Consider the following 16,151-nt stretch of genomic DNA (forward strand, 5'->3'; position numbering starts at 1 on the left):
ACACAGCGGTGTTGAAAGAGATACACAAATGTACAGACAACTCCATTTTGATCAAAAGTAAGGGTCTTTGCCATGGGACTATGTTGTTGGTCATGCACAGTTCTTTCCTTTTCAAAATGTTTCATATTTCCCCCCACAGTTTGTCGGATTGTGTAAATTACTCAGCATTTCTCAGTGCTAACAAAATCAGTGTTTCAGGATTAACCACAGGTTCACTGTAATTGGGATGTGGTAGCTGAGTACTGAGATTGCTGCCTATAAATTTGTATTAACTGTGTTGAGTTGATGAGAGTTGGAGTATTGAGGTTAGTAGATGTAGATAAGAGAAAGAGAGTTTGTACATACTCTAAACACTGTGCTAGTATTTGTACTATTACTGCAACTTAAGAAAGAAAAGCTTTCCAGTTGGAACAAATAGCTTTGTGTCTGTGTTATTTCTGTTTCTGAGGAGACCACTTAACTGCAATAAGGTATTTGGCTCCCTAAAAGAAGTGAAGAGTTCCTTCCACTATAAAACAGGGAATTTCATGATGATTTGAACCCCTGACACAGTTGACACAAGGTAGCAAAAGATTTCCTTATCAATGGTGAAAGGGCCCTTGCCATTAATGAGATATTATAAACACATGAGAGCCAGACCTCTCTACTGGGTTGGACTACATGATCTCGAGGATCATTTTCAGCTTTGCCTATCTGGTCTGCCCATGTGAAGGGTCTCCCCTCACAATAAATGCCTGTACGGACATTTTCTTGGCAGCTCTTGTTTCCCTGACTGTTTCTTGCCCCAAAGAGTTGAGTATCTCATCTCCCTCCATAGCCAGGGATGTTACCATGCCAGAAGAGAGATCTGAGAAATGGAGGCAGCCTTGGCTGTGATTGGCCTGGGCTCTGTCCTGCAGGTGGGATGGAAAAGAAGGAAAAAGAAATAAGGGGGTATTATATCACTCAATCCCCCTTCCACCTGGGAGGGTGTAGGGATGGAGGAGGGTGCATCCTAGCTCAAAGTAGTTCTTTTTGGGTGCCCCAGCTCTTCTCCCATGAAGTTTAATTGGCTGAGGAGTAGGAAGAGGGGAGAGGAAAGGATAATGGCACCTGACCTTTGCAGGCCACATAAAGTGACGTGGAGGGTCAGATTCAGCCTTTGGGCCTTAAGTTTGACACATGTACCTCAGACAGTGTAAGTAAAACTCAAAACCAGCTACCCTGTTTCCCCTAAAATAAGACATCCCCAGAAAATAAGACCTAGTAGAAGTTTTGCTGAATTGCTAAATATAAGGCCTCCCCCGAAAGTAAGACCTAGCAAAGTTTTTGTTTGGAAGCATGCCCAACGAACAGAACACCAGAGCATGCAGGATCGGTAAATATACGTACCATAGAGTGTTGTACATGGAAATAATGGTAGTAACAAGAAATTCTTGATAGGATTCACAGTTTATCTGGTTATGCTGGTTTGTGATGACAACGACTGTACAGTATATAATGTTCATTTTTTTGTTCAACAATAAATGTGAATTCTTCTTCATGGAAAAATAAGACATCCCCTGAAAATAAGACCTAGAGCATCTTTGGGAGCAAAAATTAATATAAGACACTGTCTTATTTTCGGGGAAACACGGTAAGACACAAATGCCCATAATCCTCTTAGCCCTTTCCGTAAAAGGATAATAGCACATTCAGTAACCATTTGATATCATTTCTTAATGCTCAGAATTTGCAGTCTCACTCTCTAATTCTAAGTCAGCTGTAGCATAGAACATGATTGTGTAGTATTGGGATGAAGATGTTAACGGTGTATAGTAATGGAATCTCTTGGTATAATAGCAAACAAAATTTGGGGGGGGGGGGGTTAACAAAGCAATTTAGACAAATAATTAAAGTGTTCCAAAATGCAAGAAAAGTGATATCTATAAAATTAATTCCATGGGAAATCTTGAATAGTTTCTCCCCCATGGCACCAAGCTAATAATCACAGAAATCATTACTTTGCATGTAAATGCATTCAAATGATTTCCTTTTGTCTTGATTTTGAGTATTAAAGAGCGCTTTAAACTGAAAATGGTAGGCGCTCTAAAAATCATAGCTGATCACCATACTTTATGGGGAAAAAACATAACTAAATGGGAATTTTTACAATTTTCCTATCTGATTAAGTCAAGTATTTTGGTCAGTGGAAATTGGATGACACAGAGTAAATGTTTGAGTGTCCACCTGCATTTTTGTGCAGTTGACTGCAGACTTTTCAAATCTGTGTACCTAGTCAAGAATATATAATTGTATGAGCTTGTATCTGAAGCTCAGTGGTTTTTTCATGAAACAGGACGTCCCTTTGGACATGTCACTGAAAGACTAAAGCAGCAGACTAAGAATACTACCTCACAGCGATTACTCTGGGAAGCTTACAAGCAACCATAAGAGCAGTAGCCATTTCCATTGTTGCTCCTTAGCAACTGGTACTCACAGTACTGCTTTTTCCATCTTCTGAGTATCAGTTGCTAGGAAGCAGCAGTGAGATTGGGTAATAGGCTATTTGGAAGTATGTTGTTGATTGATGGGCAGAATACTAAACTAGGTGATTTTAACCAATGGAGGTATTCTTAAGCATAGTTTGCCTTGAGAGTTTTAAAACATCTTACTCTAGTCTACTTTCAGCAGACTTTTTAAACATTTACTTTTATGTGGAATTACTGATGGTGCCTGATCATGCTGAGGGATATTACTCAGCAAAGTGTATTTTGGTCAGCTATTCCATTGGGTTGGAAAGCTTTGGGAAGTTAATTCCCTTCAGCAGCCTTTTGCAGGATTAAATAATAGAATACATGCTTGTATTTCCAGTTTTACTGCTGCATATTCATGTTCAGTTCCATTCAGGTGACTATGCGCATCTTCTTCTCCTGTGGTCTGACAATGAAACCAGTTCCCTAAAGAGGGGGAGGGTTGTTTTTCATTGGATATTTCTGAACTTTTGTAAGATGATCTAGAGATGCTCTAGTTTGGGCTTGCATAATATGTGGCCCGGGGGGGGGGGGGGGACTGGATGCGGTCTTTACAAGGAGTTGGTGCGACCCGCAGAGGCTCTAAGCCAGGCAAACTTCAGCCCTTCAGGTGTTTTGGACTGCTGGGCTGTTAGGAATTGTGGGAGTTGACATCCAAAACACCTTGAGGGCTGAAGTTTGCCCATGCCTGCTCTAAGCCTTAGGGAGGCTGCTCAACGTGTTTCCTTTCTCTAGACACCAAAGTTACTAAACTGACCTGTGACAAAGAGGGCACCACCAATAGATCCAGTCAGGATGCTAGAAGTCCTGGTCTCAGTTGGAAACATGGCCTGGCAAGATTGTTGGACTCAGGTTTGAGAAGTGGAATGCGGGGTTGAAATGTAAAGGGGGTGTCAAACCCTTATTCGGGGAGGTTGGAATCTTGGGCTCCAAGTTATGTTAAAATTTAACATTCTTCTTTTAGAAGAAGAGAGAGGCAGTAAAGAAGGGTCTCAGTTCTTGCCTCTGTCACTCTTACTTTCTATTTGCCTCTCTCATCTCCTCACCTGGCAGTAAACCACCAACTCAAGGTGGACTGCTCATAAACAAGCAAACAAACACTAAAACATACTAAATAATTAGTTTCTTGAATACCTGTGTCTTAAATCCAACTGCCAGTCTCACATAATGTAAAACCACATAATCATTTGCTTAATGGTAAACAAAAATATTTGTAAATCCAGTTGATTCAATGGATCTGTTGCAGTTGATGTAGATTTGGGACTATGATCCCAAACATTTCATTATTCTGTCAAAATATATCTTACTCTCCACTGCTGTTAAACAACAGGCCTACTTAGATACCCTGAAGACACCATCAGATCTTGGAAGTTAAACATGATCAGTTGTTGGATGGAGAACCACCAAGAAATACCAGGTGCTCTCAGCTATATTAAGAGGCCACCTCTGAGTGTTTCTTGCCTGTGAAATTCATGAGATCATTATAAGTTGACAAGCATCTTGAAGATGTGTGCATATGTGCACACACACATGTGTTGTAACTCATAAGATAAGTTTACATGGACTAACTACTGGAAGATAGCTGTCAGATCAGCCTGGGACCATTTAGTTGTTTACTGTGGTCATTCCTAAATATATTTCTAGTTAATTTGACAAATATATGTAAAACATATAGAGCTGTGTACTTTTTATCAAGATTTTGTGTGCTTCTTAGAAGTTAAATACAGGAGTCTCATCAAAGAAATAATTTTAACATTATTTTTCAAATTAAATGTATTTCCCAAGTGTAGTAATCTGTCTAGACTGACATCCCCATTTCCATTGCCTTAGGGCAGGGATGTGGAAAGACAGAATTTAAAATAATCTAATGCAAATTTTAGTAATCTTGTGGTAAAATTACACTCTGCTTGTTGTTAGGGCAAGTTTCGTAAGGGTCATCTTAAAATGACTAAATTTAATAACTTGTTTCAGGCACTTAATGATCTTAGCATGAAACTGGTAAAAAAATGTACATTTCTTAGGGATCCAGATAAAATTTTGGAGAATATTTAACGTTTTGCCTGAAAATTAATAGTAAAACACATGCCCTGGGCACTTTTCCTAAAGTGGAGGAGTTGTTGCTCCCTTTTTTCATTTTTAAATTCATAAATATGCTGCAAGGGACTAATGCAAGATATTTGTTGGCAGGAAAGCTGGTAATTTTTTGAATTTTTGCAAGGCTGATACATAGAGAAATATAACACAACACCATTAATGATGATGTACAGTGTGTTGAAAAGCATTTGTCGTAACAGAACAACGTGTAGAGTGCATATAATTATTTCAGATGTTTATAGTACTAGCCACAACTGCAAATCCCATTTTGTGTTTTATAGTAGCCAGATGAGAAATGACACTAACTTCCACACTGACTCAAGGATCACTTGGAATTAGCCGATTCTCTGAACTGATAGGTTTGTTGCCCTGGAAACTTCTATGACTTTAGTATTCTGATTATTCTGGCATTGGCGAAAAGGAATACTCTAACAAACTCTGACAGAATATCTTGGAGATTTAGGATATAAACTTAAGGAATCTTGGTACTACTCACCAGTAAATGTTATCATCTATTATCAGCTAGTCATTCTAGCTATCTTTGCAGCCTGTCCATTGCATGGTTCTTCCCTCTCCATTCAGTTTACCTGCTCACATACTATTTTTTCATGGAGAGAGGCAGCCAGGTTGAATGGTATAATCAAGCCAAAACACTGGGTGTCTTTCAGCTAGAATATGTATCTTCAGGGCTTTACTTTAATTGTAACTTTAATTATGGAAGCCTCACTACTGAATTCCATCCATATATCTATAGAAACTTAAGCTTCTAGGTTTATCAATATCAGCATAGATCATGTCATTCTTCTGAGGTAAGTTAAAGCTATTTTGAAAAATCAATACAATGCCCAGATTTATATGCAGGACTGGTTTGTGCTGTTCTGCTTTATGCAATGTGACTTTTGTGTTATGCTTATTATGAAATCCCTGTGAAATTCATGGCATTGTCATAAGATAAGAAGTGACTTGAAGGCACATAAACGAAGACAATTATGCAGTTAGGTGCGGTTATAACATGTAGAGAGGCATGAAAATACCTGTCACTGCCAACATCATAACCTCAATAAAAAAGACTGAGAGAACCTTTCTTCCCTAAGTCCAGGGGTCCTCAAACTTTTAAAGTGGAGGGCCGATTCATGGTCCCTCAGATTGTTGAGGGGCCGAATTATCATTTGGGGGGAAAAATGAACAAATTCCTATGCTCACTGCACATGTCTTATTTGTAGTGCAAAAAAACCCCCTACAACATTTATTTATTTATTTATTTATTTGCTACATGTATACTCCACCCTCTCTCACCCCGAAGGGGACTCAGAGCGGCTTACACGTTGTATGTACATACGATATATTATATTATTAACATAGCACAATATTAGCATTGTATATTACTGTATTGTACTATACCACTATACCATATTATTATTGGTAATATTACATTTAATATATAATATATAATTAATATTATTATATTATACAATATTATTACATTGTATTATTATTATTAGCTGCCCTGAGTCCCCTACTGGGTGAGAAGGGGGGGAAGAAATACTGTAATAAATAAATAAATATGTACTATATTCTATTACATTATAATATTATTATCAATATTATATGTATACACAATATTTATTTATTTATTACTACAATATATTATATTATTACCATATCATTCATTTACAATATTTCATTTACAATATTGGTAAATAAAAAAACAATACAATATTTAAAAATAAAAATAATTTTAACCAACATACTGTAAACTTATCAGGATTTCAGTGGGAAGTGTGGGCCTGCTTCTGGCCAATGAGATCATCAAGTAGGATTGTTGTTGTTGTGCCTTCAAGTCATTTCAGACTTAGGGCGAACCTAAGTCTAAAACTGAGGGCGGGGGCCAGGTAAATGGCTTTGGAGGGCCGCATCCGGCCCCCGGGCCTTAGTTTGGGGACCCCTGCCTGAGTCCATAAGAGGATGTTTTTGCACTTGTTATTTTTTACTGCTTTTGTTTTTTTTATAGAATTATGTTAGCATGACAATCCAACTTCTTAGAAACTACAGTACAAGGGAAGAAGAGTATTTGTACAACTATAACTGTTAAAATAAGGATGGACAACTAATGGAGCAGGTGCAGACCCTCAATCACTGCCTAAACTCTGCTTTGACTGCATTTGTTTCAGGAGCAAAAAGGAGAGGTTTTTGTCCTTTAAAACATGATGTATGTTTCCTGCACATCTTGTTTGCAGGTGGAATCACACTTCTTAAAGCATCCCAGAGCCACAGCTGTACTTCTTAACTAGCTTCTGTGGCAGGGGGCAGAGTGGGCTCCAGCATAGCAGTAAATTTAATTTGGGCAGAATGATTCCAATTTGTCCAACTCGGTGATCAACTTTTCTAAAGTTATGCATAGGAATGCAATTTTTATTTGGTTTTTGCTGAATTGACCTGAAAATATGTGATAACCTCTGACTTTCCTTACTTTGGTCAGGAGCTCTTTGTACAGAGGATTTTTTTGTTTTATCATTTACAGTATTCAGACTTTTAGTTACATAAATGTTCCAGAAACGCATAATAATAGAGGAGTGTCTTTCAGAATATATCCTATGCAGAAAATGGAGGAAAGCTAACGTCCTTGTAGGCCAATAAAAATGGTAGCATTCTTGCATATCTGTAAAGGCATTTTCTCAAAAGAAAAATGCTTGATTGAAGTATAGCAGGGTTTATATAGTAACACATCATTGGCTTGAAGTATAACTATACTGAATGAAATCTTCTAATATTTGGTGTACAAATTGTTTAGCTATGGCTCATTGACATGGTATATGTTGCATTGACACATGCTGAAAGACACATTCTTGTTTCTTGCTGTTTTCTTCTGATTGCTCATTAATTCATATAGCCTGAATTTTTAAATCTTGCTTAGTATTATATCCTTTTATTTCCGATGATTACTTCCAAACAAATGTTCAGCAGTATGTATTGATCTCACAAAGAAGGAACTGTAGGTAGTCTTTGAAATGAAACAGAAACATGGCTTATCAGAATAAGGGCATAACCCCTTTGTTCAAACAACATAGTTCACTGATAGTGATGTGGCAATAAAAATGCAAACGTAAGGTTTTCTTGAGCACCAGGATTTAACTGTCCAACTAAATGTGACTTGGGGGAAAATTCAACAACTGTGAAGCCACCATCAAAAAGACCTTCTTTCCAGCCTTATAGATTTCATCATCATACACAAACATTAACTTACATATAAATCGTAGCTTTTTTGGCAAAATTATATGAATACAGTTGACTCCTAATCCATGTAGAGTCTTAAAGGCTTGAGTCAGCTTTTTGTATTGAATCTAAAAACCAATAGTAGAAGTGCATTTAAAGCAGATGTGCTGTTCCATACATATATTTTGGCCTCCATCAGCCTCTGGCCATATTTTGAAACAAATGAAGTTTGTCTCCATTGATTTTTCCATGTATTGTGCAGAGTAGTCATATTAATCCCGCCTAGTATCCATAGAGAAAGAAACCATAGATTGGTTCTGATCCAAATATTCTCTAACATAAACTTTATAGTATATCTTTAAAAATGGAAGGCATGCCACATTTTCCACCCACTTGCCTTAAGCAATCACATCCTAGACTTGGCAGTATGCTTCCGCCCACAAATGTCGAAACTCCATGATGAATGGGAGTAATCCTTTGCAATAACTTTTAAATTATCTGCCTTCATTTTTAAAAGCTTAAAATGAAGAGCTATGTCTTGCTTCCTGAATTTTATTAATAGAAGTAAGAAGATTTACATTACATTTTATAAGTATATGTAGGGATTTGTGTCAGATGTTTCAACCATTGTATGTATGTTTTCAGAGGTGCAAAACAAATTAAACAATTCCATTGGTGAAGTTTTCTTCCTCTTCTAAATTAAAGAAACACCCTTGTTAAGATGTTAAATGATTTTACTTCTGGATGAACATTAAAGATCTCGAGTTAAAATTTACAATCAGTTTCTTTCCATCAGGTGAAAGGAGTGTCTGCACTGGAAATTATGCTAGTTCTATTTATCCCAGAGCAAGATCATGTACATGATGTCAGTCTTTCCCACGCTACCAATGTGATGTGTTGCATTTGGATGAGAAGGATTTTTCTTGGCTGCAATGTCAACTACACATAACCAGCTTTTAGTTTGGTGGAGCTGTGATGTTTATGATAATTTTCTTGGCTCATTCTAGTCATTTGGGACATAGCACTGTTAAGTCACTTTGTCAATATTAGGACATATTTGCATCATTTGCTGTTGCTTTGTAAGGAATATAATCCCAAATTAGGTGGATTTGCTGTAGTTATGTTTTCAAGTTGACGTTGACTTATGGTAACACTATCACACACATGCAAGAAGATCCAGTCCATACTTCAGTAAATAATGCCCGATTGCTCACTGGAGGGAAGGATATTAGAAGCAAAGATGAAGAACTTTGACCACATAATGAGAAGACAGGAAAGCTTGGAGAAGATAATGATGCTGGGGAAAATGGAAGGAAAAAGGAAGAGGGGCCGACCAAGGGCAAGATGGATGGATGGTATCCTTGAAGTGACTGGCTTGACCTTGAAGGAGCTGGGAGTGGTGACAGCTGACTGGGAGCTCTGGTATGGGCCTGTCCATGAGGTCACAAAGAGTCGGAAGCGACTGAATGAATAAACAACAGCATTACACACACACAGTCTTTATTGGCATACAACAGAAAAATCAAATAAATATGCCCGCTGTAGTGACCCTATTACAATTTTTTTGGCAAGATTTATTCAGGGGAGGTTTGACACTGCCTCTTCTAAGACTTAGAGGATGTGAAATGCCCAAGGTCATCCAGGAGGTTTCCATGGCTGACTAGAGATTTGAATTTTGATTTCTTGGAGTCTTAGAGTCCAGTTGTGATTCCCAATTTTAGCACTGTAATTCCACTTTAAATGCCATGATTTAATCCCATGGAATCTTGGGACTTTGCTGAGCCCATGGAGCTCTTTATTTGAAAACTCAAAAGGTTTTCCTAAATTTCAAATCCAGGATGTTACCATGGCAGATAAAGTGGCATATAGTACTGTAGTTCTGTAGAGTGAATAAGCCCCTAGTCCAGAGCTTTCCAAACATTTCATATTGGCAACACACATTTTAGACATGCATCATTTTGTGACACTAATTCAGTTTAACCCAGAAGTTAAATCAACCCTTATAAGAGATACAGACACATACATAAATTGTCCTAATGAAATGTATGGAGACACAACGTATCTCATGAAAATCTTTAATTTATATTAATAAATTACATGATTTGTAAACCAATAATATATTTTCAAGATTTTTGTCATTTCTCATTACATTTGCTCGGCACATCTTCATACTTCAGCCAACACACTAACGTGTTGTGACAAATAGTTTCAGAAGCTGTCTTAATCCAATGCTCACACCACTGCTCCACATTGGTTCTCACATGAATTGGATACTGCATTGAAAAAAAAGAATAGGTGATAAGGATAATACATTTCATCAATGCTAAAATGGCAAAGCAAATAAGGATCTTTTTTTTAGCTATGGTGGCTGTAAAATGGACCTACAGAGTATGCCCCACAATATGTAAATGATTAATAGGGGATAATTTAGGTGCTATAATTTTATAGTACATTGTCATAGCATACGGATTAAGAATGTCAGAGATGCTTCCTCAACAGCAGAAACCTGAACATTATTTTTCTCCTACCATGAATTCAACGAAACAGTTACAAATGATTGTATTTTAATATTTTTCCTCTAGACATTTAGAGTTTATTTAATTTTTATTATAGAGGAGGGCTGATTCTGGAGTCTTTGTGAGGTGTAGGTTCATGATATTTATTTCTGTATTTCAGAAAATACTGTATCCCAGAATTTAAATATCTTACTACAGAACCATCCTAAAACCACTTTTGACATTACCACTTTAACAACAAAGAGAGAAGAGAGAAGGTTCTGTGTATAACAGCTACACTATTCAAGTATCATTTATGTAGAATTATCATATCTCTTCTATTTTGAAGCAGACAGTTTTAAAAATATCTCAATCATTTTTCTATATACTTCTAAGGCCATCTGGAGAACCCACATCAAAATAAATCAAACTAGTGTAAAAAAAAATCCTTGACATAGCGTTGTGTTATATTTTTTAATATTTTAAATGGGGTCGATTTCAAACTTGTCCACTTGATAGCATGTAGCTAGCTGTATTATATTCAAATATTTTGCACAAGTTGCAATTTTCATAATCCTGTTTTAGCCTAATATTTTGTGTTAAATTGTTTCTCTTCTAAATGAAGTATTACAGTAGATGACAGTATAATAGAATTAATGGGTCAGTGAACATGCTTATTTCCTTGATTTCCTCCTTATGGTTCCTCTTGAAGACATTTCCAGACAACTTTCTTTTTATGTACAAGAAAAATGGCAAACCCATCTGTATCATGAATACATGAATCTCTATTTCTGTAAATCAGCAAAATCAGCAAAAACAATTTAAATTCTGCCTGGAATATCCAGCTATCTTAATTCTGTTTTTAACAAATGGCATGTTTTAAGAAAATGTGCAGTGCTTGGAAGTATACTAAAAAAGAAGTATAAAATCCAGAACATACAGACTTAAATGTCTGCTTCAATGTTAGTTTAGTTACTCTTGTATTTATTTTCATAAGTCTTTTTCCTGTCCAGGATTTAGGATCAGACCAGCTCAAGTAACTCCTGAGTTGAGAATAGCAGCTCAAAAAACTTCCAGTAATTGGTTCCTTCTAGCTATGAGTTCAAACTACAGCCATTCCCTAGATATTCTGGAGATCTAATTTGGTTCAGTTCAGATAGAACCATTCTGAATACTAAAAATAAAACAAATATAGTCAGAATAGTTATTTTGACTAATAATAGTGAGTTTCATAATCCAATGTAGTATTATTATTATTATCATTATTATTATTTACATTATTTTCTTTATTTATACCCCACCTTTCTCCCCATGGGGATTCAGTGTAACTGCGAGGTGCCAGTTTGGGTAATGTCAATTGCGGACAAGCGTAGCATTGTATTCTCAAATTTTCAGCAACCATAAAGATTCCACAAGGTGATCTACAAGCTTCTGCCTAGAAGATTACATATGTGGACTTCAGTGTATCCCTGTCCCACATCAGCTGGGGTCATTTCACAAAAATAGAGATGATGTACAATATGACTATCTTTCCATTGTTGTGTGTTTGCTTTTTCTATTTAATAATGTTTGAACCGCCCTGTTGAAATGAAATCAGCAAATAGCCAATATTTCATTTTAGGTAAAGTTACAGCTTTTAGGCATATTTTTTAAAAAAATCGAAACTAGTTTATCATTTAAGTTCCAAAGAGCTTTGTCTACAACTATGCATACAAACTATACAGATCGTAATTGTTACTCAGTACTAAACTTCTGTATTTTATCTACAGCTTCAGAAGTTAATTTATAACTACATGAGAAGATGGTGAGATCACGATCGAGATCACCAAGATGGAAACAAAGGTAAATGGCTATATTTTCTGTTGATATTACAGATTTCTCTTAATTTTTATAATAAAGGAAGCTGATTTTGGAGTCTTTGTGAGAGTGGGTTCATTATATTTATATATGTATTTCAGAAAATACTCTATCGCATAATTTAAATACCTTACGAAAGAACTACCCTAAGCCCACTTTTAACTTTAGCATTTTACCAACAAAAAGGGAAGAGAGAAAATTTTGCTAAAAGAAAGAAAATTTTGAATCATGCAGAGCGAAGACAATTTTTAGTTTCTGAGCACGGCTGCAGTCCTCAGATGTAAATATGATTCAATCTGAGTATTCCTTGAAACATCCTAACAAGATTGTCAGAATTCAGCCTATAGTTCTTTGGTTTCTCCACTAAGCAGGAGGCAACTATAATTGTGCTAAAGATCTGCCGGGATAGAGTTTGAATTACTGAATGTTAGGAAAGGGATCGCTTATATGCAGGATTTTACTGAATTTATGGTGTGACGGATTAAAATGAGTTTTGCATAGGGAAGATATGTACAGGAGATGTTCTTATATATGACAGACTCATCCTGTAGCAGGGCATGTATCCTATGTAATTTACAAACAAAACCCAAGGAAACTTCAAACTACAACTGAAATAAATTGAAAACGTTATTTTCGAAATACTTTTGTGCATATTTTGTAACACTGGCTCAAATTTGCCAATAGAAATTGTATTGCACAAGGTAGAATTCATTGTATGTGTTGTTTATATGCAGGTCTTCGTCGCCTCCCATCAGGAATTTGGATCATAGCAGACAGAGGCACAATCACATTAATTATAACTCTGAATACAAGCCATTCTGGAAAGACCCCAAAAAGTCTATGCCTTGGAAAACAGAAGATGGAAAACATGGACTAGCTAATTCTAGATATGTACCATATGAAACTAACCACCACCGACTTTATGAACGTAGGTCATATTCTCCAACTCTGAAGAGAATTCCTTCACAAGATGCATCTGTTCATAAATCTAGTAGAACACATTCACCCGAAAGGGATGAAAATAACAGAAGATGCCAACTTAATTCCAGATACTCAGAAAACTCCCGTAAAGAATATGATCAGTCTTTTAATCCATCCAAAATTCATGTTAGAGAGATGCATGAAAACACCCGAGCTGTTGGAAACACAAAAGGAATGAAAACTTTTCACAGGTCGTTGGGGACTTCAAGTAAATTTGAGAGGAAGTGGAATGACAGTGACTTGGGGCACCGCCAGTTACAAGAAGACAAGTATGCTCGGTCGCCTCGAAGATTTTCTAATGAATTTGATACAAGGAGCTCTTTCCAGAAGAGGTAGAGAAATTGCCGAATTCTAATGATTTTTTAAAAAGTGCAACACCTCAAGTGGAGGGCGATTCCCCTTATAATTGAAGATTTTTACCCTGAAAAGCATTTCTTTTTCTTAACAGAATAAAATATGGTTTAATTATGGGCTGCTGGTGGTAGAGAAGTGTTGTATCTTTTATGTTAATCCTGTTGGTGGCTAGCATATGCAACAATCATAATTTCCCTCTCTTTTTTGTGGCTTGAGGGATCATGGGGTGACACAATCTACCTAACACCTGTGTTTACCTGCATTCTGCATACGTAAGTTCTCGTTTTCTTCCTTACTGCAAGTATAAACTACTTTATGTCAACACAGGTATCCTGAAGATCATGACTACAGAGAATATGGGCATACATATGAAAGACCTGAAGAAGCAGGGTGGTATGATGATAGAGGAACACTAAGAAATTCCAAGTGGACACAGGATCATTCTTCAACATCTATCCATGAGAAGGGAGAACAAAGAAATCTTGGTCTGCAAAGTCATCGTCCCGTTCAAAAGGAATACAGTGACAGTTGTCAAACCAGGATTTCGTATGATTATAATCATAAACGGCATAGAAATCCAGATGGAGAAAAGTACATTTCTGACAAAAGAACAGAGAAGTATGTCAAGTTGGAAGACAAGAAACATCACCATCCCAAAGAAGCTTGGAATAGGAAACATTCAGATTGGTATAGCAATGAGAGAGTGGGCCATTCAGAAGAGCCTCATACTGAAGTGCCCGTGAAATATATTTCTGGGAAAAGCTACAGTTCGTGTACTAAAACATACAAAAGTGATGCTGATCTATTGCCCTTTGAGAAAAAACAGAAGGAAAAAATAAAGCCAGATGTAAATTTTAGAGAAAAATTAGATTTTTCCAGTAGTCGCCAGCATGACACCCATCACAAAAGTACAGATGAGAAAGTTTCAAATGTCCATGCTAGGAAAGAAAAACTTACAGTCAAAGTGGATACAAAGAAAACACTGAATAAGTACAGGTAATTTTTCCTTAGTAGTCTTCATCTATGGATTAATTAACAATGTCTTTGTCACTTTGTTAATCACAATAGAATGGTGTGGCATTAACAGATCAAGATTGCATTCAGGGTTCTTTTTACACATTGGGACTCACCCTCTTTCCCCCCTTTATTCCCCTCTTCTCCCTTGAAAGCTCCTTCTCAAGTTCATAGGATTTCTTTCAAACAGCTGCAGTACAAGGAGAAGTAGCTAAAATCTTCAGCATAATGATGTGCATGTTATCTCATGGTGGAAGGTCACTTGAAAGTACTCATAAATATATCTCAGAAGCGAGAGTTATAATCAGTAACAATAATAACAATAAATATTTATACCTCGCTCCCTCTCCCCGAAAGGACTCGGTGGCTTACAATATTCTAATATCTTTAGACATGATTTATTTGAGTTTTTCTTTTATTGGAGTCAATTTAATGGATGTACTCATTTAAAAATCTAGAAATTTTAGTCAAAAATCAGTCCTAAAAACTTGGGTTGATTTATCCATGGGTCAATGTAAGTACCAAATTCTTTTCAAAAAAGGAACCATCCCCTTCTCTAAGTAGAATGGGAAAAAGCAAGAGCTTCATCCATTGCCAGAGAATTAGTAAGAAGCACTGAGCCCTTCTACTTTCTGCTCATTTGAGGGGAATAGCCAAAGAGCCATTTTTCCCATCAGAAGCAGTTCTGTTGCAGAAAGAGTAGAGAGAATAAATGCTTCTTCTAGGTTCTTCTGGAATGGACTAAGCTTTTGCATTCTGCCACTCTACTTAGAGATGTGAATGGCTCTTTTTTTTGGTAAGAGTTATTAAGGTATCTTGACTCTTAACAAAAAAGTGGTGAATAATAATAATAATAATAATAAAACTTTATTTATATACTGCCCTATCTCCCGGATGGGACTCACGGCGGTTTCCAATAATAAAAACAACACATTACATAACAACATAATAACACATTATTAAGCAAAGTAAAATAATACAATTATAGCAATAAATAACACTCACATGACCTGATCAAGGGGACAGGAACCATAAACCCAATATATTAAAATGTATCATTTTAGGCTAGCGAAATCTTGTGCAATATATTCAGGCCCAGAAATCGGCGGTATTCCAATGTAATTACTCAAAAACCTGCCGACACCACCAGGTCTTCAGTTCCTTACGGAAATTGGATAATGTAGGGGATTGCCTGATCTCTTTTGGCAGTGCATTCCAGAGCCGGGGGGCCACTGCCGAGAAGGCTCGTTCCCTTGTCCCCACCAGCCGCATTTGAGGCGGTGGTGGGAGCATGAGAAGAGCCTCCCCGGATGATCTCAATGTCCACACTGGCTCATAGGAGGAGATGCAATCACGGAGATAGGTAGGGCCCGAGCTGTATAGGGCTTTATAGGTCAAAACCTGCACCTTGAATTGGACCCGGCAGTTTATCGGCAGCCAGTGGAGCTGCTTTAATAAGGGCATTGTGTGTTCCCTATAGCCGGCCATTTTGTATACCTAGCTGGGAAAATGGCAGTGGCCAGGTACAGCTGGCCCCTTGAGGCGGTATTGGAGATTTTCTTTTTTACAGAATGATTCTGAACTTGCCCATGGACCATGTAAAAATCCATAATTTTGGTCCTGAATCATGCACTCAACATATACATGATGT

General features: G+C 36.9%; 1 protein-coding gene across 2 annotated transcripts in view; it reads left to right on the top strand.

Annotated features, from left to right (window-relative positions):
* The window catches only part of bclaf3 (BCLAF1 and THRAP3 family member 3), a 34,609-nt gene that overhangs the window by 5,291 nt on the left and 13,167 nt on the right, over positions 1 to 16,151 (top strand). For both annotated transcript variants that reach the window (XM_003218877.4, XM_008107300.3), the window contains exons 2-4: positions 12,064 to 12,136; positions 12,886 to 13,464; positions 13,814 to 14,482. In XM_003218877.4, coding sequence (XP_003218925.2) covers positions 12,096 to 12,136; positions 12,886 to 13,464; positions 13,814 to 14,482 — 1,289 coding nt within the window. In that variant the 5' untranslated portion in view covers positions 12,064 to 12,095. The remainder of the gene's footprint in view (positions 1 to 12,063; positions 12,137 to 12,885; positions 13,465 to 13,813; positions 14,483 to 16,151) is intronic.

This window comes from Anolis carolinensis, chromosome 3 (assembly GCF_035594765.1).
Source record: "Anolis carolinensis isolate JA03-04 chromosome 3, rAnoCar3.1.pri, whole genome shotgun sequence".
NCBI lineage: Eukaryota > Metazoa > Chordata > Lepidosauria > Squamata > Dactyloidae > Anolis > Anolis carolinensis.